The sequence below is a fragment of the Scleropages formosus genome, chromosome 25 (genome assembly GCF_900964775.1).
Source record: "Scleropages formosus chromosome 25, fSclFor1.1, whole genome shotgun sequence".
Taxonomy (NCBI): Eukaryota; Metazoa; Chordata; class Actinopteri; order Osteoglossiformes; family Osteoglossidae; genus Scleropages; species Scleropages formosus.
The window spans coordinates 9,606,995-9,631,987 of NC_041830.1; the positions used below are offsets into that span (position 1 = coordinate 9,606,995).

Sequence of the window (24,993 nt, forward strand, 5' to 3'; positions counted from 1 at the left end):
CTACATATGACCATGTAGTTAAAACACTCTTCTCTGGAATAAAATAGACACCTTATAATAAACACACACGTTAAAAAAACAACGGGAGTGATTTATAATTGAATAAAGAGCTTGTTGAAATCCTCTAAAAACAAACTTTTTTTCCCCCCATCAAGTAAAGGGAAAGTTTGACAAAGCTTTTTAAAATGCTAATGCAAAATGTATTAGACCATGAGCGGACTGCAAGTTTTATGCGGATATGAAGATGCCAGGTGAGGACTGTACTGTATGGGAATGGGGATATAATTTAAACGCTGTCACATGTCTCCTTCCCCTTTTGATGTTTTAAGCAAGGGAAGGCGGGGGAATCACTTAATAGTACATATTACAGATTGTGAAAGTGAAAGCAGTGTTTGGTCCTGCTCTTCAGCCTTAGACAGAGGAATAGGAGTCAAAACTGTATGAAGCTGAAGAGCTCAGTGCTCACAGCAGCTCGACCATGTGACCAGCAGAGAGGAGGAAGATCCCATCTGCCGGTAGGAGTGTGAGGCATTGCCTGGAAAGGTAGAGGAATTAACGCACAGATGTGTGTGTGGGCGGGGGGAGCACCCCCCATGCTGAAAGGCTGACTGACGCAACCCATCTGGTCGAGGAAGAGGAGGTGGTCAGCTGTCGAAGTGGCGCATCATCAGCTTGCGGCTGGCCTCGTAGGCGAGGAAGAGCGCCCCGTTGGCGGGGAAGGTGCGGATCAGGGTGGGGGTCAGGCCGGAGTACAGCGCACGCACACCTGGTGGGGGGGACATTTCGCGGGGCACAGGTTATTTCACCGAAGAGTGATGGGGCTTTCTGAGAGCGCGGATGACAGCCCCCGATGCCACGCCCCTCACCATCGGTGCGGACGACGCCCGCGAGTGTCTTGATGAAGCCCGCCTGCCGTCCGGCCATGGACAGCACCTGGATGCGCGACTTGACGCAGTCCATCGGGTACACAACCAGCCACAAGCAGGCTCCACCGAAGCCCCCGCTGAACATGACCGGGACCACCCCTGTGAGACACGGGGCGCCGCCCACAGCAGGTCATCGCCAGATACATGTAAGAGAGACCAAAGATGAGTGACTCCAAGTGGCTTGCGGGTGCCTTATAGAAAGAGACAGATGCTGCAGATCAAGCCCCTGTTGTGTTTTACCCACAATGCCTTGCACTCAGCCATCACACAAGCAGGAAAATCCCATCAGTGCTTTGTTATTAGACGAGCGAGGTAAGTGCAGCGGCGCGGTACCTATGTCGTCCTTGCTCGTGCCCATGTAGTTGGCGAAACCAGAGCGGCACAGCTCATAGGCGCCGAAGAAACAGAAGTAGCCCGGCAGCTCCCTGGCAATGGTCGTGGTGAGGCCCTGGTAGAAGCCCAGCAGGCCGTCATTGCGCATCACCGTCTTCACCACGGACCACACTGTGCTGCAGGGTGAAGTGGAGGAAACTGAGCAGCGAGAGACGGGTGGAGCGCAGCCCAACAGCCCAGGCTGTGGAGAACACCTGAAGGGTCTGTCTGCTAGGATCTACACCGGAAGTGAGCTTTTACTCCTTTACTTATGTCCGTCTATCTAACCAACCTGCAGGTTACTAGTTCAAATCCCACAAGGGACTTTTATTGCACCCTTTTTCACAAGGTTTATAACTTCATTATATCACACCAATCTCACACTGCTCTAACGCTTCCTCTGCAGACCTCTTCACGCAGCATCCCCGACCCCCACCACCACCGCCACGTCCATCCCCCGCTCGACTCACTTCTGGCCCTCGGCTACTTTGCCCAAGGCAGCCATCTCGTGCATGGCCTGCAGCCGGCACTTGACCAGCTCCGTGGGACACAGCACCAGCGAGGAGAAGATAGACGCCACGGAGCCGGAGCAGGCTTTCTGGACATCGCTGCGGGGGACAGAGCGGTCAAACCAGGGCACAGGGCGGAGAAGGAGGTGACGTGTCTGGAGGAGCTCTCACCTGAGATCGGCTCCGCTCGGGAGCCCCCCCGCCAGACGGACCACCTCCTGGCAGAAACCATAGCTCATAAAGAGCACCGCATTCTCTGCAATGTTGGCCATCAGCGCTGGTGTGGTACCCTGGTAAAGACCCCGCAGGCCCTCCTGCCGGTACGTGGTGCAGAAGCAGTCCAGGAAGCCGCGATACATGGTGGGGAAGGTCTGCATCTTCACCTTGGCTGTGTCCAGGGGCTGCCCGCTAAACACACAGGCAGCGCCTCCTGGTGGTGGAAGAGCGGAGGGCAGCATTTCTTGGTGATCCTAAATTAAGGCCGTGAAGCGACCAGAGCTACAGCAGCCTCTGTTCGCACCATCAGCGACCGCATCAGAGGTGTCCTCTCCTTCTCAACCGTGGGAGATTTTCTAATAAATGCTGGCAAAAGCATTTCTTTTAGTATTATGATATCTAATGACATTATCAACCATGATTTTTCTTCTCCAAGGCAGCTTATACTGTTGGATATAAATAGTTAACTGCTTACAACAAGTGGCTGATTTTTACACACACACACACAGTCTGAAACCGCTTGTCCTGAGCAGGGTTACGGCAAGCCAAAGCCTAACCCGGCACCACAGGGCATAAGGCTGGAGGGGGAGGGGACACACCCAGGGCGGGACGCCAGTCCATTGCAAGGCACCCCAAGCGGGACTCGAACCCCAGACGCACCGGAGAGCAAGACCCAGACAAATCCGCTGCGCCACCGTGCCCCCCATTTATACAGCTGGGTAATTTTTACTGCAACAATCCCAGGGTACTTATACCACTGGGTGCTGAAGTGGTTAGAGCTATTGGCTTCCACAAAAAAGAGCCAAATTCTAATCGCACCTGCTGCCGTAGAGTTGATACGGTAAAAATTACCCTGCTGTATATGTGAGTAAATCATTGTAAAGTAGATCAGTGTAAAAACATTATGAATTGCCTTGGATTAAATGTCAAAGGAATAAATAATAATATTACTACAGCAGGGATGAGGATCCAAAGCTGGGTTTTTCCACTGCAGGGTGATGGCTTTAACCACTATGCCGCCTGCTGGCCCGACGTGCACCACAACGTTCTTCAACGCACAGGTGAGTCTGACAGTCTGTCTGTCCACACGCACGCTCTCTTGACGGAGAAAGAGGGCCCAGCCCGACCTTTCATGAACGCAGGAGCGAAGCGAATAATGACCGCGACAAGGCGTGTGAAGTGTGCAGCCAGGCTATGCTGTTGACTCGACCCCTCTTCGCACACGGACAGATTCTGAGAACGGAGCAGTTTCTCAATAAACAAGCGCAGCGCAAAAGAAGGCACGCCACTTCTCGAACCCGTTCCCAGGCAACGGCTGAGTGAGAGATAGGGGCCGTTTTCCCAGAAACCACTCTGCTCACCCAAGTGCTCGGTGATGCAACTGTGTAAAAGGAACCCAAGGGTTCCAAGCATGAGGGACATGAAGGAGATGCAGTTTCAGGAGGAGCTGGAAGCACTGTTCCCCTCAGTGAGGAGTCATCTTCTCCAGCTCAGTCATCACTGGTGGTCAGTGTTCTGGAATTAGCACCACTCCCCACTTGTGACCACAGAAACTCCAATGCATTATCAACTGGACTTCAGACTGAATGACACCTATCCTCATTTGCATAATCATTTACATTTATTAATTTATCTGACACTTCTCTCCAAAGCAATTTACAACATTAATCTACCTGCAGTTCTATACTCATTTATACAGCCGGATACATCTACTGGAGCATTTCTTAGGGCAAGTACCTTGCTCAAGGGCACTACAGCCGAAGATGAGATTCGAACCTGCAACCTACTGGGGCAAAGGCAGCAGTTCTAATCACGACATTATCAGCTGTCCCCAATCATTCACTGTCTCTTTCAGCTGCCTTTTCTATTAGAATATTCCAGAAACAGTGGAAATTTCGATCAGTTTAACCCAATTTATATTGACTATTCTTAATCGCATATTACAGAGAAACTTACTTATAAAGATAATAAAAGTTAAGATTACATAAAATGCATCTATTTTAAAATGTTTACATTAAATACAAACTGCATATACATTAAAGATTAAATTCTGATTACATAAATATTAAAGTTTTAAGTTACGACTGTATTGTAACTCCAGCGTTACTGTGGCAATACACATGGTTAACTGTGGTAATTTACCACGGGTTTATTCTAGTAAAGTTAATTGGGTTCATATCTGTAACAAGGTGCTTCTGGGAGGTTTTTAATGGATAAATCACCGGCGACGAGGGGCTGACTAGTGATCGTGTTAAATGTGCATTGCTGTGCAGTGTACAGTGTTGTGCCCCCCCCCCCCCCCCAGCACGGTCACACGCTATCTGTGGCTCTCGGTACGAAAGAACAAAGAATTTGCTGAGTTCAGGCAGACTCGTGCCACACACCAGCTGCAAATCGGAGACAAAAGTGAACTTTGTGCTGCCGTCACACTGGGGGACTGGCTTTGGCCGTTCAGGGATCCCAGCCCAGACCCCACAACGAACGCTACCGCGGTACAAACCTGCGCAGCGGAGTGCTTATTACCTATGGCTCCAGAAGAAAGGTCGATGATGGCTTGGATCACGGGGTGCGGTGCCATGGTCACGCGGATCAGGGAAGCTCGTTACTGCGGTGCTCCGCGTGCCCGGCCGCTGCAGATGGTGCGAGACCACAGTACAGAATACAGCAGAGGTCAGAGGTCAAAGCAGACCTTGCAGAGTCGTGCAAAACCAAGTTTTCTATCACGATCATTAATTCTAAAGTTACAAAAACATTCCATTCTGGCCCTAAAATGGATATTATGTATATTGTTTTGGGGCAATCGCAGACAAAAAATTGGGTATTTCCTCATCATATAACCACCGTTCATTTGACAGCTTACTCCAATGTGACTTATAAATTAATATTTGTACACTTAGCCACTTACAATAATTCACCCATTACACAAGGGGGTAGTTTTTACTTTAATAATTCACAGTAAGTACCTTGATTAAGGGAAGTGCAGCTGGAGCAGAGACTCAAACCCAGGTCCCTTGAGTGCAAGGCCCTGGCTCTAATCACTACAACACCAACTATTGTGATGTCATCTGTCCAGGAGTTTGCTGGTTCTATACCATCCTCGTGTGCTGTAGTGATAACTAATTTAAATATCACACTTGCAAACATTTTAAGAAATATTTACAGATCTTTCACACAGATCGAATGATGGATGTGCTGAAAAGGAAGCTGTGGTGGAGTCACACACACTAATGGAGTGTGTAACTCCACCACAGCTCTGCTTCACTTTAACTTCCAAAAAAGCCAGTTTTTCTGCAGGTACATGCGGGTCAAAAATGGGCCGTTACAAAGGAACTGCAGCAGCCTTTAAAACGCACATGACTCACTCGTTTACACTATAATCAGTGCTGACGTTCCTTACACTCATCTCACTTATTCACTCCTGTTCTCTGCGCTTCACTGATTTCTCTCATGACATTTCACTGTATTTTAAATCATCAACAACACCTGAAAAAGGAAAAGAAAATAGAAGATTGGCTGGTAATAAACAATTTCCTTTAGAATTACATTTATTTATTTAGCAGACACTTTTCTCCAAAGTGCCTTCCAACAAACTCTGTGTAGTGTTATGAGCCCACACACCTTATTCACCAAGGTGACTTACAATGCTAGATACACTACTTACGCTGGGTCACTCATCCATACATCCATGGAACACACTCTCTCTGTGTCAACCTGAACAGCATGTCTTCAGAGTGTGGGAGGAAACCAGAGCACCCAAAGACTTATACTGCTAGATACACTACTTACATGGGGTCACTCATCCATACATGAGTGGAACACACACACTCTGTCACTCACACACTATGGGGGAACCTGAACAGCATGTCTTTGGAGTGTGGGAGGAAACCAGAGCACCCGGAGGGAACCCACACTGACACAGGGAGAACACGCAAACTCCACACAGACTGAGCGGGGATTGAACCCACATCCTCTCGCACCACTCAGGCGCTATGAGGCACCAGTGCTACCCACTACACCACCCCACGGATTGCTGGATTATTGATCAATGGATTGATTGATCAATGAATGAATGAATGAATGAATCAACTAATCTATCTATGCATCTTATCTATCTCATTAAAGTATTTTTGGCAATAAACACTAGAAAGGAGTTTCCATTAATTATTTTCAGTTACAATAAAGAAGCCACAGGAGAACACACAGCTCACATTAAACCTTAAAACATCCAAGATGCAAAACTGCAAATAAATATGCAACTATGTTCCATCGTGGCAAAGACCAACATTAAATTTTAAAAAGAAAAGCTTTGACAATGATTGGAGTAGAAGTCTAGAAACACGTAAAATATATTTGTGGTTTAAAAAAATATAAGAATATGCTTATATATTATTCTTATATAAGAATAAAGGAATATAAAACATTTGAAGATGTGGAACAGCAAGACATCAAAGTGCCCATTTGATGCTAAAATCTAATTAATTACATGTTTTTACATCGACTTGGTTTAGTGCTCTACAGTATATGAATTATATGTGAAGGACCAAAAAAATATCTGGAGTCAGACACAAATATTTGGGGACACTTGATACTCTAAAGACACCCCCCCCCCACCCCCACATATTGTTATGTCTGATCATTTGCAGATATATAATTTATTTATTAAACAGCCTCTCATTGTTTCAGCACTCTGTCTGATGTTTATTGAGACTTTAAAAAGTGTCACCAAGACAATGAGTGTAGAACAAAGTCTTACTTAGCCTGTACCCAAAAATACTGAACGGATGTGTCTGGAAGTATGAAGCAAACATTAAAGCAACATTGATTGAAACGTCCCAGAAACGGCGATCAAACCTTTTGCTTTCCACGGCAGAGGGTCACATACAGAGAGTTACTGTACCATTGTCATCATCTGTGGAAACATGTCAGCAGAACCTTGATGAGGGGGTCAGAGAGACGGATCGTTGCTTCCAGGCAGTAAGTAACAGCTCATATGGGTGCCACGGACACACACACACAGAGTGCATACCCCAACTTGTAGGTACCCTCCTTTTAGTCCCACTTTCATACCCCGATCGATCGGAAACTCTTCACTTCGCCCTAAACAATAAAACAAAGACGGAACAATGTAGCGACAGAACAGAGAGCGAGCGCGCGACGCGACCACGCGCCTGTCGCGCCCGGGCGGCTCGACCACGCCGCGTCTCTATCATGCCCACGTAGTCGCGGCGCGAGGCGGATACCCACGTCCCAGCCAGGTGAAGCAAGGGGCGAGTCGGAGCGCGAGCTCCCAGCCTGCGATAAACGCGCTCACGGCGGACGCTCCTCGAACCCGCGCGGACACGATCTGCGCGCACGTGACGCAGCCTCCCACCTTGAGCGTCTCCTCCAGGAACCGGGTGACGGCGTGGCCGCGCCGTTTGCATCATCATCATGTGGAGGAAGGGCTCTCGTCTCGGCCCCTCCGCGCTCCCGTCCGCAGGGGGCGCTACGTGCGCGACCCCGCTGCCGCAAAGCCCGCGCGCTGCCCCCCGATCCGCCCCGAAGCGAAACGTTTCGCTGGAGGTGCCTCGCATTGGGTTTGAACAACTTTTGAAGATATTAAAGATGAATTAAGCGAAGAAAGCAGAGCAGGAGGGTTCGGTGGCACCATATAATACACATTTTTGTTTTTTTTTTTTAAAAAAATGGGTGGGATGATGAAACGCTTCCACAAACAATAACATTAGCAGACACTCTTCTTCTAAGCTGTCAGTGCAACATTCTCGTTTTGTAATTCAATCTTACTTATTTGTATTTATACTACTATTTATACTCTCGTGTTTCTATATATGGTATTTATCTATTTATTCTGTGTCAGCTGTTTTGTCTGTAAATACTGGAGACACCTAGACCACAGTAATTCCTTCCTTGTGTGCATCAGCACGCTTGGCCAATAAAACTCATTCTCATTGATTCACCCATTTATTATACAGCGGAGCAGGTTTTAAACGTCAGTGCCTTGCAGTAGGGGATTCGAACCCATGACCTGCCCATGAAAGGTAGGCATTATGTCGCCAGTTGCTACTGCCATGATGATCACGACTACATCATGCAGTAGGAAACTGGACTACGCAGGATAAATGGATAAATAATTGTAAGTAGTAGACCGTATAATATTAAATTGCTGTGGAGAAAAGTGTAAAATAAATGTAAATACATTCCACATATTTGCTCAGAGTCACGGACCATCCAATGAATGAACAATTAATGCAATCCTGCCAAATTCTCACCACACAGTGGCTCTCTTAACCCACAGAGGTAAGTGCGGTAATAACTGTGTGATTAAATAAAACAAAGCATAGCCTAAACTTAGGTTTTTACTGTTTGTAAGTAGAATAAACTAACTAAGTCCTCATGTAAGTACAGTTCATCCGTGCAGGAAGTTAAACAACTGTATTTGCTGTATGAAGATTTGTTGCATATATTTATTTAATTCCTTAAACGGGACAACAAACCGCTGAGCCCTCGAATATTAATATTCTGTGACATGAGATTAGTGTCTGAAATGTTTTAATGAAGCGACACAGCACGAGCGCGGAACCAGTTGGGCCGGAAGTGGAGCGCGTTTCCTGCCGGACGGTTTCTAATTGCTACGACGGAAGTGTCCGCTGCGTGCCCCTGCGACATTGTAGACTGGTGGAAGGAGCTGCCATGTACAGGAGAGCGCTTGTAACGTGGTGTCAGGGTCGAAGCCCGGTCGTTTTCGCTCAGGACGTCTGCTTATATTATCCGAAAAGTAATGAAACGGCGAATCTCCGCGTTTCCAGGTAGGAGGAGAAGGTTATTCTGCTGACGCAGGAGGATAGTGGCAGTGTGTGACTGAGAATCAACCTGGCCGTCATTCAGTGTTAATTTCCGGTGAACATGGCTGAGAATTTAATTAGTATTTTTGCTTCGCTCATAGGGTTAATTTGTTTATATAATGTAATCTGAGAACATGGTGACTCGATATTTAGCAGCTCTTACTTTCCTAAGCTATTTCTGTGTTGTTTATGCCAGCAAGTTTTTGTGAGTGTTCCTATAGGTATGCATCATTCATTGCATGTGTTCCTTGACAAATCATCCATTAAATCACACTCCTGGGCTATTTCCCGTTGTGAGTGAGTCGTATTTCTTCTATTTCTTATGGAAAAATGGCTCAGGGACAAAAAGGACCTAACTTGATTAAAATACTGATACCAAAAGGTATTTCCCCCCCCCCCCCACATGGCAGCAACAACACTGCTATATAATACAATATTCATTATATCATTTTGAATTACCCGCTGGGGATCGGTGAAGTATTGATCTTTCCTTCATTTATTATCAATAAGTGGTGGTCCAGTGCAGGGCTGTGGTGACCCATATTCTGTCCAGGGAGTACAGGGTGCGAAGCAGGGTACACCCTGGATGGCCATTTAATAATGTGGCTCATGGACATTTCATGGGATCACTGCCCATGTCTTTCACCCTGTAAAGTGCACACACACTATACTCTCGGAGGTGCTGTGTGATGCTACTAACAAATGTATGCACCTCCCCATTAATATTTGTATTCCATTAATATTAAATATCTGGGGAAAAAAGAATGAGGAGCCAGTAGGATGTACAGCACTCATTTTTGAAAAAGTGAATGATAGTAACCCTCTGCTGAGACAGTAAAAACTGCCCTATATCCCCATAGTTGGGTTTGTTATGGCAAGAAGTTTAGCATTGCTTGCTTTGGAGAAAGGCATCAGTGAAATAAATGAGTAGAAATAGTATTGAATGCCCTGTTTCAGTTAATACCTTTAATTGATTTTTGGGACTGATGGAGAGACTGGCACTTAAACAGTTGGTTTTGTTATGGAAGAAGTACCCTGTTCCTCTCTTGTACACAATGAAAAACATTGTAGGCATGGTGTAGTGAGTAAAAGATGGATGTAGCAGTGAATAAACTAAAATAACCACCTAACCATGGGAAAATGCAGTTGTACCCTACAACTGCATTTTCCCATGGTTAGGTGGTTATTTAAAAGGGGATATATTTTTATAAAATGTTATAGTGGTGTTTTTGTTGTATGGGAACTTGCTACATGAGGGCTGAGTATATTGATATAAACAATAGAAGGAACAGTGCTTTGATCCCATTCTCTTTGGTACACTGATGCATTTCTTTGTATGTTTGAATAAAGTGAATGAAATTGAAGTGAATGAAAGACTGAACATATTAATGCAGGTTGTCCTCTGTCTGTAAAGGGCAGTGGGATCACCAGTCCCTCTTTATGTCCTTTCTAGGACCATCGTTCCTGGTGTATGCAGGACCCTGACTGCTGGCACGCCACTCTTCAGCAAAGATCCAGATGAACTGCCTTCCCAGGATGCCACACAGAGGAGGGACACTAAGGAGGCCGAAAGGCAGGAGGAGGGTAAACCAGAGAGACCGGGCAAGGAGAAACTGCTGGAGATCCTGGGGCAGATGAAGGTGGAGGTGGTGAGCAAGAAGCCCAAGGTGCCCCAGGAGGAGGGCAGGTCACGGCCACACCCTGCAGAAATGGAGAGCACCATTAGCATGTTCCAGGAGGCCACTGCAGGGGTGTCGCAGCAGAGGTGGGTGTAGCTTCCAGGACTTGACCCCTTGTGACTGCTTTCTTTGAAGAGCAGAGAAGGATAGTACATCCAGATCCGTTGTCCCTCACTTTTCTGGTACGACTATGATGTGTATTTTGGGTTGCTTTCTTGCTGAGGAATGAAGGACGATCAACTAGCTGTAAGCTTGTGTCCGCTGTGTCTCTGCCCTCAGGGAGAAGCTGAGCCCCAAGCTGGTGGCAGCAGCCTCTGCAGCGGCCGCCTCGTTGCCTGACAGCGCACGGGCTGAGTCGGAACTCCTGCAGCAGCTGCGGAGGCACGAAGCTGTGACCCAAGCCCAGAAAGCGACAGATGGAAGCCACATCGGGTGAGTGCCACCAAAGTGTTGTGCTGCACTGAGACAGGATTAATCATCGAGAAGTTTCAGGGTTAAATCCCTTTGGGAGTGGAGTGGGGTTATATTGTTATGTGGACTGTGGAAGCTAAGTTGCCTAATAGGCATTAGGAAATGTTGGCATGGAAAAAGGGAAACTGATAGCTTAACTAACAAATGTGTAATGGTGCTCCTGGGACATCATTAACACTTAAGTTGACAAACCGAATCAGCAAAAAAGAAAATGGAGATTTTCTTAAATTTAAAAAAAAAAAAAAAATAAATAAAATTGCTGTTTCTGTATGGGCAGCTGGTCGCATCATGGTCAGAGCTGCTGCCTTTGGATCTAAATGTCGCAGGTTTGAATTTTCCTTCTGGTTATAGTACCCTTGAGCAGGATACTTACCCTAAATTGCTCCAGTAAAATTACCCAACTCTGTAAATGAGTAAATAATTGTAGGTAGATTAAAATTGTAAGTCGCTTTGGAGGGAAGCATCAGGTAAATGAGTAAATGTATATTCTTTCTTAATATCAGTGCAAAAACCAGTAAAGACAGTAAGTACTATGACAAAACTGCATCAGTCTGGACACAAAGCCTCCTCCGGGTTAATATTTGTTTATAGTGTACAAACTGTCCCTGTTGTAAATTGCATTTCAGAGCATCCCACCTTTGTGTTTTTAGATATGGCATCTGTCCGCTTGCCTGTTTCTGCACAGGTGTGAAAAGGTACTTAACGTGACTCCCTTGTTATTTGCAGGAACATCATCGCAAACATGAAGGTGGGCAGACGGCCCCCTCTGGCGCAGACAGGCCTGCGGAACCCCCTGGACGATGAAGAGGACGAGCACGGCGGGCGGAGGAAAGCGCACTCCAGGGGTGTAGCTACCGACGAGGAAAGTGGTCGCAGGAAGTGCGTAAAAGTGGACCTCGCCTCTTTAGTACTGTATAAATACTTTGTGACACTAGCAGGCAATGAGCAAAGTAAAACTTAGTGAAGGTGGTGAGAACGGAATTTAAACACTTTAACTATAGTTGTAAAAGAAACCACTCGCTGTACCTTTAACCACTCACCGAATTTCCCTGTTTTTTGGAAAGTGAGTACTGTGTGCTTTGAGGGGTTCTCCTTTTTTTCTTTAACATAATCGGTGCTTCTGGAATGACCTCCAGATATGTATGTTCCTGATTTAGGATGAGGGGTTACCCATAGCAAGCGATATTTCCTCCTAGTGGTGTACTGTTTCTTTAACCGTGTCAGACACACTCAATTAATTGGCAGGAAGCACGTGTGCTACTTTATATACTGTAAACAGTTTTCTTTCAAAAATCTTTTATAATTATAGAAGACGTTAATCACAAAATCACCTTTGTTTTTCAGAAATTTGGATATTCGGTTAAAATGATCCACTGCGGGTCCAGTGACGTATCTGTACGGATAAAGTGTTTTATAAGGGATGCTCACAGTATGCAGGGATGTGTCTGCGGAAGAACATGTGTTTTGCGGCGGGATCAGCTGTAATATAATAAATATGATAAATCGTTGCTTCGCTGAGTTTCATCCTGTGACTTACAGTATTTGGTCTATTTCTACAGCTGGGTGTTTACCCATTTTACTGCTTATTTGTACTTCCCTTACTCAAGGGGAAGTGCAGCAGTAGTGGAGAGGGAATAGAACTGGCAACCTTCAGCTTTTAAGTCTCCTCATTGTTTCTTTTTTGCTTTATTTTACTGTTTTTTAGTTCATTTAATTATTTAAATATGAAAACACTGCACAGCATATAGTGCTCCGTAAAACACAAACATTTTGTCATAGGCTGTGTTTCCAGCCGTTGTTCTGAGTTTGTCATCCCTCCGCTCGGTCCGCAGGAAGATGCAGCTCGGAGGAAAAAGACTGAACATTTTCACACAGGTTGATGCCAAGGCGAAAGAAGAGGTCGCAGCCGGTAAGGGAAACGATGTCTCTCAAGCTCAGGGATGGAAAGATGAGCTGCAGTTCAGCACCTTTATTAAACATTTTTGGGCTCAGAAACACAAGTGCAGCATTAGTGTGTTCACACCACGTCAGTAGCCATCTCTCTCTCTGTTTGTTTGTTTGTTTGTTTGTTTGTTTGTTTGTTTGTTTGTTTGTTTGTTTGTTTGTTTGTTTGTTTGTTTGTTTTAGGGACAGCTGGTAGTGTAGTGGTTAGCGCAACTGCCTTTGGACCCAAAGGTCACAGGTTCGAGCCTCACTTCCTGCTGTAGTACCCTTGAGCAAGGTGCTTACCCTGAATTGCTCCAGTAAAAATTACCTGGCTCTATAAATGGGTAAATAATTGTAACCTTAACATTGTAAGTTGCTTTGGAGAAAAGCATCAGCTAAAATGAATAAATGTAAAAATAATTTATTTATAAACTTAACACAAGGTTAGTATTGTCTGAAAAGAAAATGTATGTATTTCTAGTGTAATTTTGATTATAAGCTGACCTGTTGAAGGTATTTAGTGTGTATGTGTGTATAGGGGAGCTGGTAGCATAGTAGTTAGCGTGGCTGTAGTACCCTTGTGCAAGGTACTTACCCTAAAATTACTCCAGTAAAAATGCCCATCTGTATAAATGGGTTAATAATGGTAAGTAGTTTAAAACTGTAAGTCACTTTTTGGGGGAAAGCATCAGCTAAATGAAGTAATTTAATGTAAATGTACTATAGGGTGCGATTATGGTCAAATTTCCGGATGTGGAATGCAGCTAGATTGATTAATATACCCCAAATTTAAAATACGCACGTTTCTAGAATGCGGCTCTTGCATAAATGGAGAGCCCCCCTGTGCTCTGTACTCTTTGTGTTTTTCTCGTATGGATTCCAGCCCTTCTGAGTGCTTCTGCTTGCCCTCTTCCCAGTTCCCGCACCTCTGACTCTGTCCCTGTGGGACGTGGAGTTTGCAAACACCATTGGCACCGTGGTGAACACGCTGCCTCGAAACGGCTTTGAGGAGATGATCGAGTGGACGAAGGAGGGAAAGTTGTGGAAGTATCCCATAGACAATGAAGCCGGTGGGTTTTTTTTGGCACTTTGGTGTGAACGGATAAGAAGAGGCGTTCAATCACCATGCCAATTTTGTTCTTATACAGCTTTCTATCACACCAGCACCTCGTGGCTGCTACGTATTTCTTAAATAAACTGGATTTTTTTTTTTTTTAATTGCATTTTCACCTTTTATGTTTACAGTCAAGTATGTAACTAGTGTTTACTGTCTGGATTCAACAGGTTTGTAGAGGCAACAAGTTGTTGTTTTCAGTCATTTTAAAGTAGCTCAGGTAATAAGAATATTATGAAATATTAAAATAAGATTTTTTTTGTAGCTATATTATTGCTATATCTGAGATGTTTACAAAACCGAACCTAGTAAATTGTGGGACATCTCTATTTTGAACCTCTTATTAATTGAAGTTCTAAAGAAAACGAGTTACGGACAGACTACTCTTCCCAATATTATTCTTAAGTCGAGGAACCAGTGTAATTAATGAGGTTTTTCTCCTTCCTCCAAAGCGAGTTGGATGCTTGGAAGTGGCCCATTTGCTCTTGTGGTTCCTGTTCTGCTCACATTATCACAGTTTGCAGGCATTGTATTGTACCTGTGTTTAATCAGTGTGTTGTTTGACCCTTTCACTCTCCTGTTTCTCCACAAGGGCTTGAGGAGGAGGCCCAGGTACCCTTTCAAGAACACATCTTCCTGGAGAAACATCTGGACGAGGGCTTCCCCAAGCAGGGCCCTGTGCGTCACTTTATGGAGCTTGTGGTCTCTGGCCTGGCCAGGAACCCCTATCTGACAGTGGCCCAGAAGGCTGAGCACATCGCTTGGTACCGCGAGTACTTCCAGAGCAAGGAAGACCTGCTCCGGGAGGCTGGGGCCTGCTAGAACTGAGCGGCGCTGGTGTGCCGGCCCCTCCATATGTCCTCCGTTCTCAAACACTGGAGCTGTGGACCTGTGGGCTAACCTGTGATGGATAAAATATTGCAGTCAGCATCTGCCACAACACTCGTGGAGGAGAGTAGACCCCGTGTCCTCACCTTGTTCACTTTCAGCTCTGCGTGTGGATCTTGTTGACACTCTGCTGATGTGGGGAAAAGTACCTGAGGTGTTGAGATCTGAAGATGCAACAGATGCTTTTGTAGAAGGAAGGTTTCAGCTCTTATTGTTGGGATGATTTCAGTATCAGAAGTGCAAACATTTTATAGCTTTTTTTGTTATCGTTTATGCGCTAAGAGGTGGAACATGTCTGTTTTGCTATGAAATAATGGTTAGTCAACATTTTCTAACATGAAGTTAAACCTTATCGTGATTGAATGTATTTAAAAACATTCAGAACTGTAAATCATAACACCTTTTTTTTTTGGTTTTCTCCTGTTAATGTAAATACACACTGCACACAGATCCAGGAATTTGGCAGTGTTCAGCCATTAAAATGGTACAACCAAAACAATGTGTATTCAAAGAAATAAAAATGTACAAAAATATTTAGTTTTGTTCCAAGTGAAAGCTTTTGGTATTCTGAAATATATGATGGGTACCTTTGGTCAGTGCCTGTACTGAAAATGATGAAGTGCTTTCTTTACATTTTCATTCCACTTTTTTACAACAGGTGGTGTAGTAGTTAGAACTGTTTTGCAGTCTGAAATTCAAGGGTTCTAAATGTCTTCCTGGAATAGTACCTTTGATCGAGGTACTTACCCTGAAGTATTACAGTAAAAATTACACAGTTGCCTTTTAAACATTGTACATGGCCTTGGACAAAGCAATCAGGTAAATATGAGTAATCAGATCCGTCAGTGTGTGTGTTTGGGTATGTATGTTTTTCCATAATTTGCTGAGATTGCAATTCCAGTTTATTTTCAGTATTTTCACAACAAAAGCTGTACTGTAAAAAACCAAAGGAGACAAGAAAATCACAGCCCTATTACTACATCTTAACTGTTAACTACCAGCTGTGTTAAGCAAAGTGCTGTTTTTCTTCACTGTTCATGAGCACATTGCCTTTAAAACAATCCTTCTTCTGTCATTACATTTACATGTATTCATTTAGCAGATGCTTTTCTCCAAAGCGATGTACATCTCAGAGAAATACAATTTGTACAATACATTAGGAGAAAGAGACATAGGTGCAGATGTGATTAAGTAAACCCAGTTTGTTTCTTTCCACTTTATGCAGAGATGTGCATTGCTTGAGTAGGTGCACAAAACTCAGGATAGACTTTTAAAGGGTACACAAACATTTACATACAATACAGGAGTAGCGGCTGTGTAAAGGCTTATCTGGGGATATAAAGTTATGGTGCATGAATATTTACACCATACATGAGCTGGAAAGGAGAATCCGACCGATAGTCGAACCTCGGATTCAGGAGGAGCAATGCGGTTTTCGCCCTGGCCGTGGAACACTGGACCAGCTCTATACCCTCACTAGGGTGTTGGAGGGTTCGTGGGAGTTTGCCCAACCAGTCCATATGTGTTTTGTGGACCTGGAGAAGGCATTCGACCGTGTCCCTCGTGGCATCCTGTGGGGGGTACTTCGGGATTATGGGGTTCGGGGCTCGTTGCTACGGGCTGTTCGTTCCCTGTATGACCGGAGCAGGAGCTTGGTTCGCATTGCCGGCAGTAAGTCAGACCTTTTCCCGGTGCATGTTGGACTCCGCCAGGGCTGCCCTTTGTCACCGATTCTGTTCATTATCTTTATGGACAGAATTTCTAGGCGCAGTCAGGGAACGGAGGGTGTCTGCTTTGGTGGCCGCGAGATCTCGTCTCTGCTTTTTGCGGACGATGTGGTCCTGTTGGCTTCATCAAGTCAAGACTTGCAGCGTGCACTGGGGAGGTTTGCAGCCGAGTGCGAAGCGGCAGGGATGAGAATCAGCACCTCCAAATCCGAGGCCATGGTTCTCAGTCGGAAAAAGGTGGATTGCCCCCTCCGGGTTAGGGGGGAGTTGCTCCCTCAAGTGGAGGAGTTTAAGTATCTCGGGGTCTTGTTCACGAGTGAGGGAAAAATGGAGCGGCAGGTTGACAGGCGGATCGGTGCGGCGTCCGCAGTAATGCGGTCATTGTACCGGTCTGTTGTGGTGAAGAGGGAGCTGAGTCGTAAGGCGAAGCTCTCAATTTACCGGTCGATCTACGTTCCTACCCTCACCTATGGTCATGAACTCTGGATCATGACCGAAAGAATGAGATCGCGGATACAAGCGGCAGAAATGAGTTTCCTCCGCAGAGTGGCTGGGCGCACCCTTAGGGATAGGGTGAGGAGCTCAGTCACCCGGGAGGAGCTCGGAGTAGAGCCGCTGCTCCTCCGCATCGAGAGGAGCCAGTTGAGGTGGCTCGGGCATCTGTTCCGGATGCCTCCTGGACGCCTCCCTGGAGAGGTGTTCCGGGCTTGTCCCACTGGGAGGAGGCCTCGGGGCAGACCCAGGACACGTTGGAGAGACTATGTCTCCCGGCTGGCCTGGGAACGCCTTGGGGTTCCCCCAGAGGAACTGGAGGAGGTGTGCGGGGAGAGGGAAGTCTGGAGTACTCTGCTCGGACTGCTGCCCCCGCGACCCGGCCCCGGATAAAGCGGAGGAAGATGGATGGATGGATGGATGGATGAGCTGGAGAGATCATGGGTGAAGTGAGTCTGGAAAAGGTCAGTTTTTAGACCCTTCTTAAATGTGGACAAAGTTTCAGCAGTTCGGAGTGAGAGGGGAAGGTAATTCTACCATAACGGAGCCAAAACCGAGAACCTCTGTGCTTTACTTTTCCTGCGTGGGACCACCAAGCGAGCAGAAGTAAACGAGTAAAAGGGGTCTGGTTGGGGTGTAGTGGTTGGTCAAGTCTTGTAAATAACTGGGAGCAGTTCTATTGATGCATTTGTAGGCAATTAACAGGGTCTTAAATTTGATCTGGGCAGCTATAGGAAGCCAGTGCAGAGAAATGAGAAGAGGAGCTACGTGGGAACGCTTTGGCAAGTCAAACACAACTCGTGCAGCAGCATTTTGCAGAAGCTGCAGAGGTTTGATGGCAGTAGCAGGAAGACCACACGGGAGAGAGCTGCAGTATCCAGACGGGATGTCACCATGGTCTAGACAAGTAGTTGGGCAGAGTCAGTTGTGAGGTAGGGACGGATCCTACAAATATTATGCAGGTTGTATCTGCAGGACCTGGTTGTGGCTTCGATGTGCTGAGAGAAGGAAACTTGAGTCAATCGTTACTCCCAGACTCTTAGCCGAGGAGGTAGGAAAAATTAGTGAGTTGTCCAGTTTGATCGATAGATCGTGACAGGAGACGGGCCAGCTGGGAGGTAAAGAATCTCTGTTTTGGAGAGGTTGAGTTGAAGGTGGTGATCAGACACCCATGAAGAGATGTCCGACAGGCAGGCAGCGATGCGTGTGGAGATGTCTGACGCACCTCGTGGAAAGGAGAGGAAGGGCTGGCTATCATCAGCATAGCAGTGGTATTTGAATTCATGGGAGGCTATTACCAGAGGGAGGAGGTGTAGATTGAGAAGAGAAAAGGACCCAATACTGAGCCCTGCGGGACACTGGTTGAGAGAGGCAGAGGAGAAGAACGGGAGCCCCGCCAGACCACTCGATAGGATCTGTCAGATAGGTAGGACTCAAACCATCTTAGTGCCACTCCTTTGATCTCAAGCCAGTTGTCATGGACAAATTTGTCTCTCTTCTACCAGACTGTGGTTGTTTAAGAGTATAAATGTTCACACTGCTGTGCCAATTTTTCAAGTGTACATTTGTGGAGAAAGGGGGTTTAGATCCCTCTCCAGATGAGGAAACTGTAACCCTGTTTGCTCTTAGTTCAATGGAAACACACACACACAACTGTTAGGGCACACAAAGGTGTGTTTATTTTTGATAAGCTTTAATAATCAAGGGATGTGACTCATCTCTTTAAAACCATGTGGAACTGTAAAACAAAGCTGCTTGTGTGTCCACCTATTTCTTCACCTTGTCCTGCAGCAAGATGTGCATGAGCTGCGGGAGGAAATTCATGAGCTTGACCAGGTCTCCATTTATTCTCTCAGCAGATATTTACTAACCATTTACTATACTGCTGATTACATTTAGTAATAGCTTAGATTTTTGGTTGTACATTTTCTGATTTAAATAGTACCAGGGCAGGTTTTCAAGAGGCCTTGTTGTACCACAGTCTGACCACAAGGGGGCAGTAGCGCCTACAAAGTAGTTGTAAACACAAGCTGGGCAAAGTGGTCATTCAGAATCTGATGGTTTCATGATTCATGCATGTTGAACAACAAAAAAAATCTTACAATAGGGAGCAGCTCACAAACAAAGTTTTTGGAGTGCGTGCACAAATGTCCATGGGAACTAAAAATAGAAATCAAGTGGCGGTCGTGGCCCGTGCAGGCTTTTATTAAGAGATCCCGTGTAATTGTAGAGGTGAGCAGATGAGCTAGAGCAGCATGAGTTGGTACCGTCAAGGCAGTCTAGACACGTCTCATTCGCTCAAATTAATCGCTCAGACGGTTAGCTCAGGCGATCATTCCCAGAGGCTGTATACGCCAGCCCATTGTGTTGTCTGGAGTCGCTTTGCACAAGCTCTCCTACCCTTTCTTTCTTCATTACCTTCATATCCTCCTGAAATGCCGCCATTTATTTTTGTCCATTCTGCAGGGCATAAGTTTTTACAATCTGTCCCAAACTGCATGTGCTCCAGTGCTGAGTCCTAATGTACTTTATAGAGTACGTTCTACGGTTTTAAACTATACTGTGATGGGGGGTGGGGAGATGGCGGCTTGGACAACCTTGTATGTCCCAGGAAGATAGATAGTAATACTTACTAACACCTGAAAGAAAAAAACGCCAAAGCTCCAGAATCATAGATACGAAATACTGACAGAAGGCACACACACACAGTCTGAAACTGCTTGTCCCAAGCGGGGTTGCGGTGAACCGGAGCCTAACCCGGCAACACAGGGCGCAAGGCTGGAGGGGGAGGGGACACACCCAGGACGGGATGCCAGTCCATCACAAGCCACCCCAAGCAGGACTCGATCCCCAGACCCACCAGAGAGCAGGACCGGACCCGCTGCACCACCGTGCACCCCATTAGAATAAGACGAATGAATATCGCATTTGGGGAAGTAAAAAGTGTGTGAACAGTAAATAAAAGTAGTACACACAGCTGAGTAATAAAAAACACAAATAAAAATAACACATGGATGGCTGACCTTTTCTGGGTATCACGTTTAATATACTTACTCCAAATTACCCCAGTGAAACCCCCAGCTATGGGTCAAGCAGCCCCAGCTGTAGTTTGTGCTGTTTGGGGAGCGGTGACATGCAGTGGATGGGAATACCTCCAGTTAGTACTTGGGGGGCCAGAGCGAAAATCTGGGGAGGGGGGGAATACCATCTCCAGCCCCGCTCTAACACTGAGTCTGGGGTCAAGTACTGTAATTTACTCAGGAAAGGATCAGTTACGCTGGCATTCAAACCTGCCAGTCTTGGCCTCTGGAATAAAATTAAGAATTTAACATAATTAAACTGACAATATCCAGCATCCACTGATCTTATCTGCACTGGGAACGTCCCATCTGGTCCAGTCTAATGGAAACCGCTCTTGGTGCCACAGTATATTATACTTTGTCAAGACTTTTTACACTAATGGCTCTAAGGACTAAAGACGTGGACCTACACATTCCTTACAGGGGAGGTTTAAAACGACACTCACAGCGCTGCCCAGTAAAGACTAAACATGGTAAATAAGCTGCTTTCACAAGCTTCTCCAGTTTACTGGTGAGCGCAGCTGTTTTGCCGCAGCAGTAATTCAACCATAACGTAACGACCGTCTCCCCGAGCACTGGCTTTTTCAGACCGCAGCTTAAAGAGCACACAAGCGACGGTTTCTGGAAGTTTCTCCTGCAGATTTCCCAGCAAATATTCTGCCCCCCCCAACGGCTCTGGAGGTAAACCGTTGGTATATATTCGGTGACCGCGCCAAAACGGCGAGGAACGGCACGGTCCACGTAAACTGTGAAGGCCTGCTGGGGTCAAGGGCTGAGAGTCATGTGTTTCCCACATCAATGTCTTCTGAATCAGGCTTCACTTATTATGACTGACCTGTATTTATCTGACACTTTTCCCAAGGTGACTTAACAATGAAGATAATCAGCTTTACGCTTATTTAGCAATTTACACAGCGGGATATTCGCATTGCATCCACGCACGGTAAGCACTTCGACGGAAGGGATTTGAACATCCATAAGCTGGTGGCTTTATCCACTATGCCACCTGCTGGAGCAGGTCGAGGCCCCTTCTCACATCTGCCTTGACTTCATAATAACTGTAACAGGGTATAGTATTCCTATGTAGTAAAACGAAGCCAGGGAGTTCAGCGTTAAGCAGTCTGTCGATCCGTTCCACCTGTGTTTAGTACATTTTACTGCTGCTAAAAGGCAGTTTGGGGCCCTCAGTCTGCCGAAAATCCACTTTACACATAACCTCTGTGTCACTCAAGAATGCGGGACACGCTTCTAGAAACTTCCTGTTGAAGGAAACTTGGGTCATTTAATATGTATTTTTCATTTGGTGTTTTTATTGATTTTGACGAGATACAGTCGCCAGTACGTTGTTGGAAAGGACAGGGGACCCCGGGTCGGCGATCAAATTGCGAACTCTCGTTTCTGATTCTGTGAGAGCGGCGGGCCGCCAGCGCGAGAGCCGAGCAGCGGCACGCGCTGCCAGCAGTAACCCGGATAGGCGGGAAACACCTGAAGAGAGTTGCAGGGAGAAGAAGAGGGATGTGAGAGGACGGTGGAGAAAAGCTAGCTTTTTCCAAAAAACTGGAAAGCAGAGAGGGAGAAAATTGGATTAAGCGAAGAGAAGAGTGAGAGAGGAGTAATCATTAATGAGGAGAATCAAACACGAGAAAAATACTGACGACGAGGGAGGGATTTCAGAGTAACACGGAAAAGTAGAGAGGAGAAGACCGAGAAAGCGGAGAGAAGAAGAGGAAAATTAGGAAATAAGTTAAGAAAAAGTTGTGAGAAGAAGAGGGGGAAAGGAAGGAAAGAAGAGCACCGACGAGGGAGGGATGTGAGAGTAAAGAGAGGCGCGCGCTGTTTACCTCGCGGACGCGCGAGACCCATTGGTTGGCGCGCTGTGTCGCTCAGCGCGTGGGCGGCACCTCCTCCTCGTTCCCCTCGCTGCCGGGGACTCTCGCGCTCGCAGTCGTAGAGCTTCGTGCGAGGGCGACGGAACGGGACTCCGCCGGAAACGTGCGATGTGAAGACAGTCAAGCGGCGCCGGCCGGAAGACACCTTGGACACCGATACGATAGCAGAGACACGTACACACTGTCACACTAACAGCACGGGAACCGCTTCACGCGTCGGCTCCGCTCGCCGCCGGCCGCCGGCTCAGCCCCACGAGTGGCGAGTCTCCCCAGACTGCGCTTCAGAGTCGCACGTGCGAGCTCGCCAAGTGACCGAGTTCCCTCGTGACTCCGTCTTTCCCTCTCCGTGCGATCCCTCGCTTTTTTCTTTCTGGAAGGTCTGGTGTGCGCGAGTCGTCGGGGTCTGTCTGAGCTGTTCTGGTAAGATGGCAGAGGCGCCGCAGCAGCAGTTCGTGGACATCGATCCGGATTTCGAGCCGCTCTCGCGGCCCCGCTCGTGCACCTGGCCCCTACCTCGCCCGGAGTTCTTGGACCCGTCGGGCTCCAGCACGTCCTCGCCGGCGGCATCCGTGAAGCACGAGCCGGGGGGCCACGCGGACTACGTGAACAGCCTGAGCCTGCTGGAGGAGGGCGAGGACTACCGCGAGCAGAAGGCGGTCGCGCTGTGCGGGGACTTCGGGTGTCAGGAGGAGTGCGTCCACCAGCATCATCAGCATCATCATCAGCCGCAGCAGCAGCATCATCAGCAGCACCATCACAGCCCCCAGGTCCCACAACAGCAGCAGCAGCAGCAGGCGCACGCTGGTGCGCTTCCCTCCCCCGTGGGCTCCTCTTCCTCCGTGTCGGCAGCCGCCGCCGCCGCGGCGCAGAGGAAGAGCAGCTCTTCGCGCAGGAACGCGTGGGGGAACATGTCGTACGCGGACCTGATCACGAAGGCCATCGAGAGCTCCCCGGAGAAGAGGCTCACGCTGTCGCAGATCTACGACTGGATGGTCAAGAGCGTACCCTACTTCAAGGATAAGGGCGACAGCAACAGCTCGGCTGGTTGGAAGGTAGGACCGCGCGCAACAGGAGTCTGTGAAAGCCTGCCAGTTAAAGACCTCCTCTGGTCTCCTGTCCTGAGCGTGCGCGTGAGGGAGAGGGTCAGGAAAGTTAGGATGCTGCAGAGTTGGGCACGCGTCAAACTGTGCAACACATCATCTGCACGATGACAGGGGATACCCCCCACCCCCACTCTGCAGCGTGGGCTTCCTGCGTGCGAGAGCGTAACAGGTCCAGTGCAGAGCAGCTTTTCGGGTTATAATGCGGATGTAACTGTGCCCGATGACTTGTATTCATCGTCAAATGATCAGTCAGTTATCTCATGCACTGGACCATACTAAGCAGCAGAGACGCCTACGTCGCAGGGGAATGAACGTAATGATATGTCTGTCTGGCGCAGGAGCTGCTCTCTGGTACTTTCAATGCAGGATCTTAAAAAAGTCATATCAGTGCTATTTGGTTTGATAACGGGAACCAGTTCTGTTCTCGCGCCCGCGAGAGATTGTCACCTGCGAGAACTATATCCCATATATGTGATGTTTTGCTTTACAGGGCCATTGGCGGGAAAAGGATTATAGTTTTTGGAGTGTAAGAAGAAAACCGGGAGAGGGGGCGTGGGGGGAGCTCTGGAAACGGCGGAGCGTGCGCGGAGTCTTGCCGCGCGCTGTCAGAGCGCAATTGCGCGCAATCTGTGCGCTTCTCCATCGATACTACGTGAGAGATGAGGGGCGGCCTCTGAGGATCGGTTGAAAACTACGTATTGAAACTGCAAATCGCAGAAAATCGCCATGTCGTGATGCGGCTGAACGGATGTGGCGCTGCTTTGTAGAGCTTCGTGGAGCGCAGGTGGCACGTGGTGACATCAAACATGGTTAAAGTGAAAGAAAGAGTGGAGAGCGGGGGGCTCCTATTTTGGCGTGTAACAGAATAAAGTAGCTCCCTCAAAGGGACTGAAGTTTGAGACGAAGTTCTTGTTTGTTGCACAGGTCTGTATTAGGAAACATCTGGCCTGGCAGATGTTGATAAACAAAAAAACCCTCAGTGTGTCACCTGATGTTCAGTGTTGCACGATGTGGATGGAGGTCCTGCAGAGCCCCTGTACTGGACCAGCTCCCCCTAAAACCACAGGGTGTTTATTGACCCCGGATGCCTGGCCTGTTCAGCTGTTTCTCTCTCTGAAGTGAAGGCATGATTAGTCAGCAACGTGAGGGTAAAAAATGGAAACACAGAGTCAGGCTGCATGGCAAGTATGTCATTGACTCACTGACATAGGCAGGTCGGGAGAATGTACCCATACTCAATTTTTAATGGAAACACCAGCATTATCAATATTCTTAAAAAATAGAGTTTGGCCTCATGGCAATAAAGCAGAGACAGTGTGCTCAGCGCACAGTAATGGTTAGAATTAATAAAAATGGGGTGGGGAGCAAGTAACATAAAGGTCAGAGCTCTCTTGAGAATGGAAGGTTTCTAGTTTGAATAACTCTCCTGCTGTATTACCCATCTTCTAGGTACTTATCCTGAATTGATACAGTACAAATTTGCCCTGTGATACATGGTGGCTTGCATTTTTAAAAAAAAAAAAAAAAAAAAAAACTCCAGTGGCACCCAGACCCAAGTCCCTTTCTCTCATCTTTTGGTTCAAGCAACGGGTTGTCAATGCCAGTCTCAGAGCAGCAAGGTGAGTGGTCAAATGAGAAGAGATTGGAAGAGAAGAGATGGTTTCACATCAAGCTCTTGTCTCTCCCCCATTTGCCCTGGGGTTTGTCCTGCTTGTTACCACGATGAACACAACCCTTTCCCCAGGTGCACATGGTTTGA

The 24,993-nt window shown here is 47.0% G+C and overlaps 3 protein-coding genes across 4 annotated transcripts in view; 2 read left to right on the forward strand and 1 right to left on the reverse strand.

The window, feature by feature from the left end:
* Positions 1-338: 338 nt before the first annotated feature.
* slc25a15b (solute carrier family 25 member 15b) lies at positions 339-8,303 on the reverse strand. Of its 2 annotated transcripts, XM_029249302.1 has the most exons (10): positions 7,268-8,303; positions 7,050-7,120; positions 6,875-6,932; positions 4,987-5,506; positions 4,547-4,653; positions 1,979-2,237; positions 1,769-1,906; positions 1,260-1,435; positions 867-1,025; positions 339-766 (listed from the first exon to the last, which is right to left on the reverse strand). In XM_029249302.1, exons 5-10 carry the CDS (start codon positions 4,599-4,601, stop codon positions 645-647), a joined length of 909 nt encoding a protein of 302 aa, XP_029105135.1. In that variant the 5' UTR covers positions 4,602-4,653; positions 4,987-5,506; positions 6,875-6,932; positions 7,050-7,120; positions 7,268-8,303; the 3' UTR covers positions 339-644. The 2 variants fall into 2 exon arrangements, with proteins under 2 accessions (XP_029105135.1, XP_029105136.1); XM_029249303.1 differs by lacking the exons at positions 4,987-5,506; positions 6,875-6,932; positions 7,050-7,120; positions 7,268-8,303 and having other exon boundaries at positions 4,524-4,578.
* A 337-nt stretch (positions 8,304-8,640) lies between these two features.
* Positions 8,641-15,452, forward strand: mrps31 (mitochondrial ribosomal protein S31). The gene is made up of 7 exons (XM_018731021.2): positions 8,641-8,829; positions 10,319-10,630; positions 10,824-10,976; positions 11,742-11,894; positions 12,848-12,924; positions 13,859-14,011; positions 14,648-15,452. The coding sequence occupies exons 1-7, from the start codon at positions 8,714-8,716 to the stop codon at positions 14,875-14,877; spliced, it is 1,194 nt and encodes a 397-aa protein (XP_018586537.1). The 5' UTR covers positions 8,641-8,713; the 3' UTR covers positions 14,878-15,452.
* Positions 15,453-22,173: 6,721 nt separating this feature from the next.
* Positions 22,174-24,993, forward strand: part of LOC108921676 (forkhead box protein O1-A-like) — a 40,171-nt gene continuing 37,351 nt past the window's right edge. The window contains exon 1 of the mRNA XM_018731277.2: positions 22,174-23,183. Coding sequence (XP_018586793.2) covers positions 22,557-23,183 — 627 coding nt within the window. The 5' untranslated portion in view covers positions 22,174-22,556. The remainder of the gene's footprint in view (positions 23,184-24,993) is intronic.

Bases quoted from the DNA above. Each gene is read 5' to 3' on its own strand.
- slc25a15b (XM_029249302.1), bottom strand. From the start codon at position 4,601: ATGGCACCGCACCCCGTGATCCAAGCCATCATCGACCTTTCTTCTGGA. The intron at 1,026-1,259 runs GTACCGCGCCGC...CGTGTCTCACAG, and splicing joins CACGAGCAAGGACGACATAG to GGGTGGTCCCGGTCATGTTC. The intron at 767-866 runs GTGAGGGGCGTG...CCCCCCCACCAG, and splicing joins GGGCGTCGTCCGCACCGATG to GTGTGCGTGCGCTGTACTCC.
- mrps31 (XM_018731021.2), top strand. From the start codon at position 8,714: ATGTACAGGAGAGCGCTTGTAACGTGGTGTCAGGGTCGAAGCCCGGTC. The intron at 8,830-10,318 runs GTAGGAGGAGAA...TGTCCTTTCTAG, and splicing joins GCGAATCTCCGCGTTTCCAG to GACCATCGTTCCTGGTGTAT. The intron at 11,895-12,847 runs GTGCGTAAAAGT...CTCGGTCCGCAG, and splicing joins GAGGAAAGTGGTCGCAGGAA to GAAGATGCAGCTCGGAGGAA.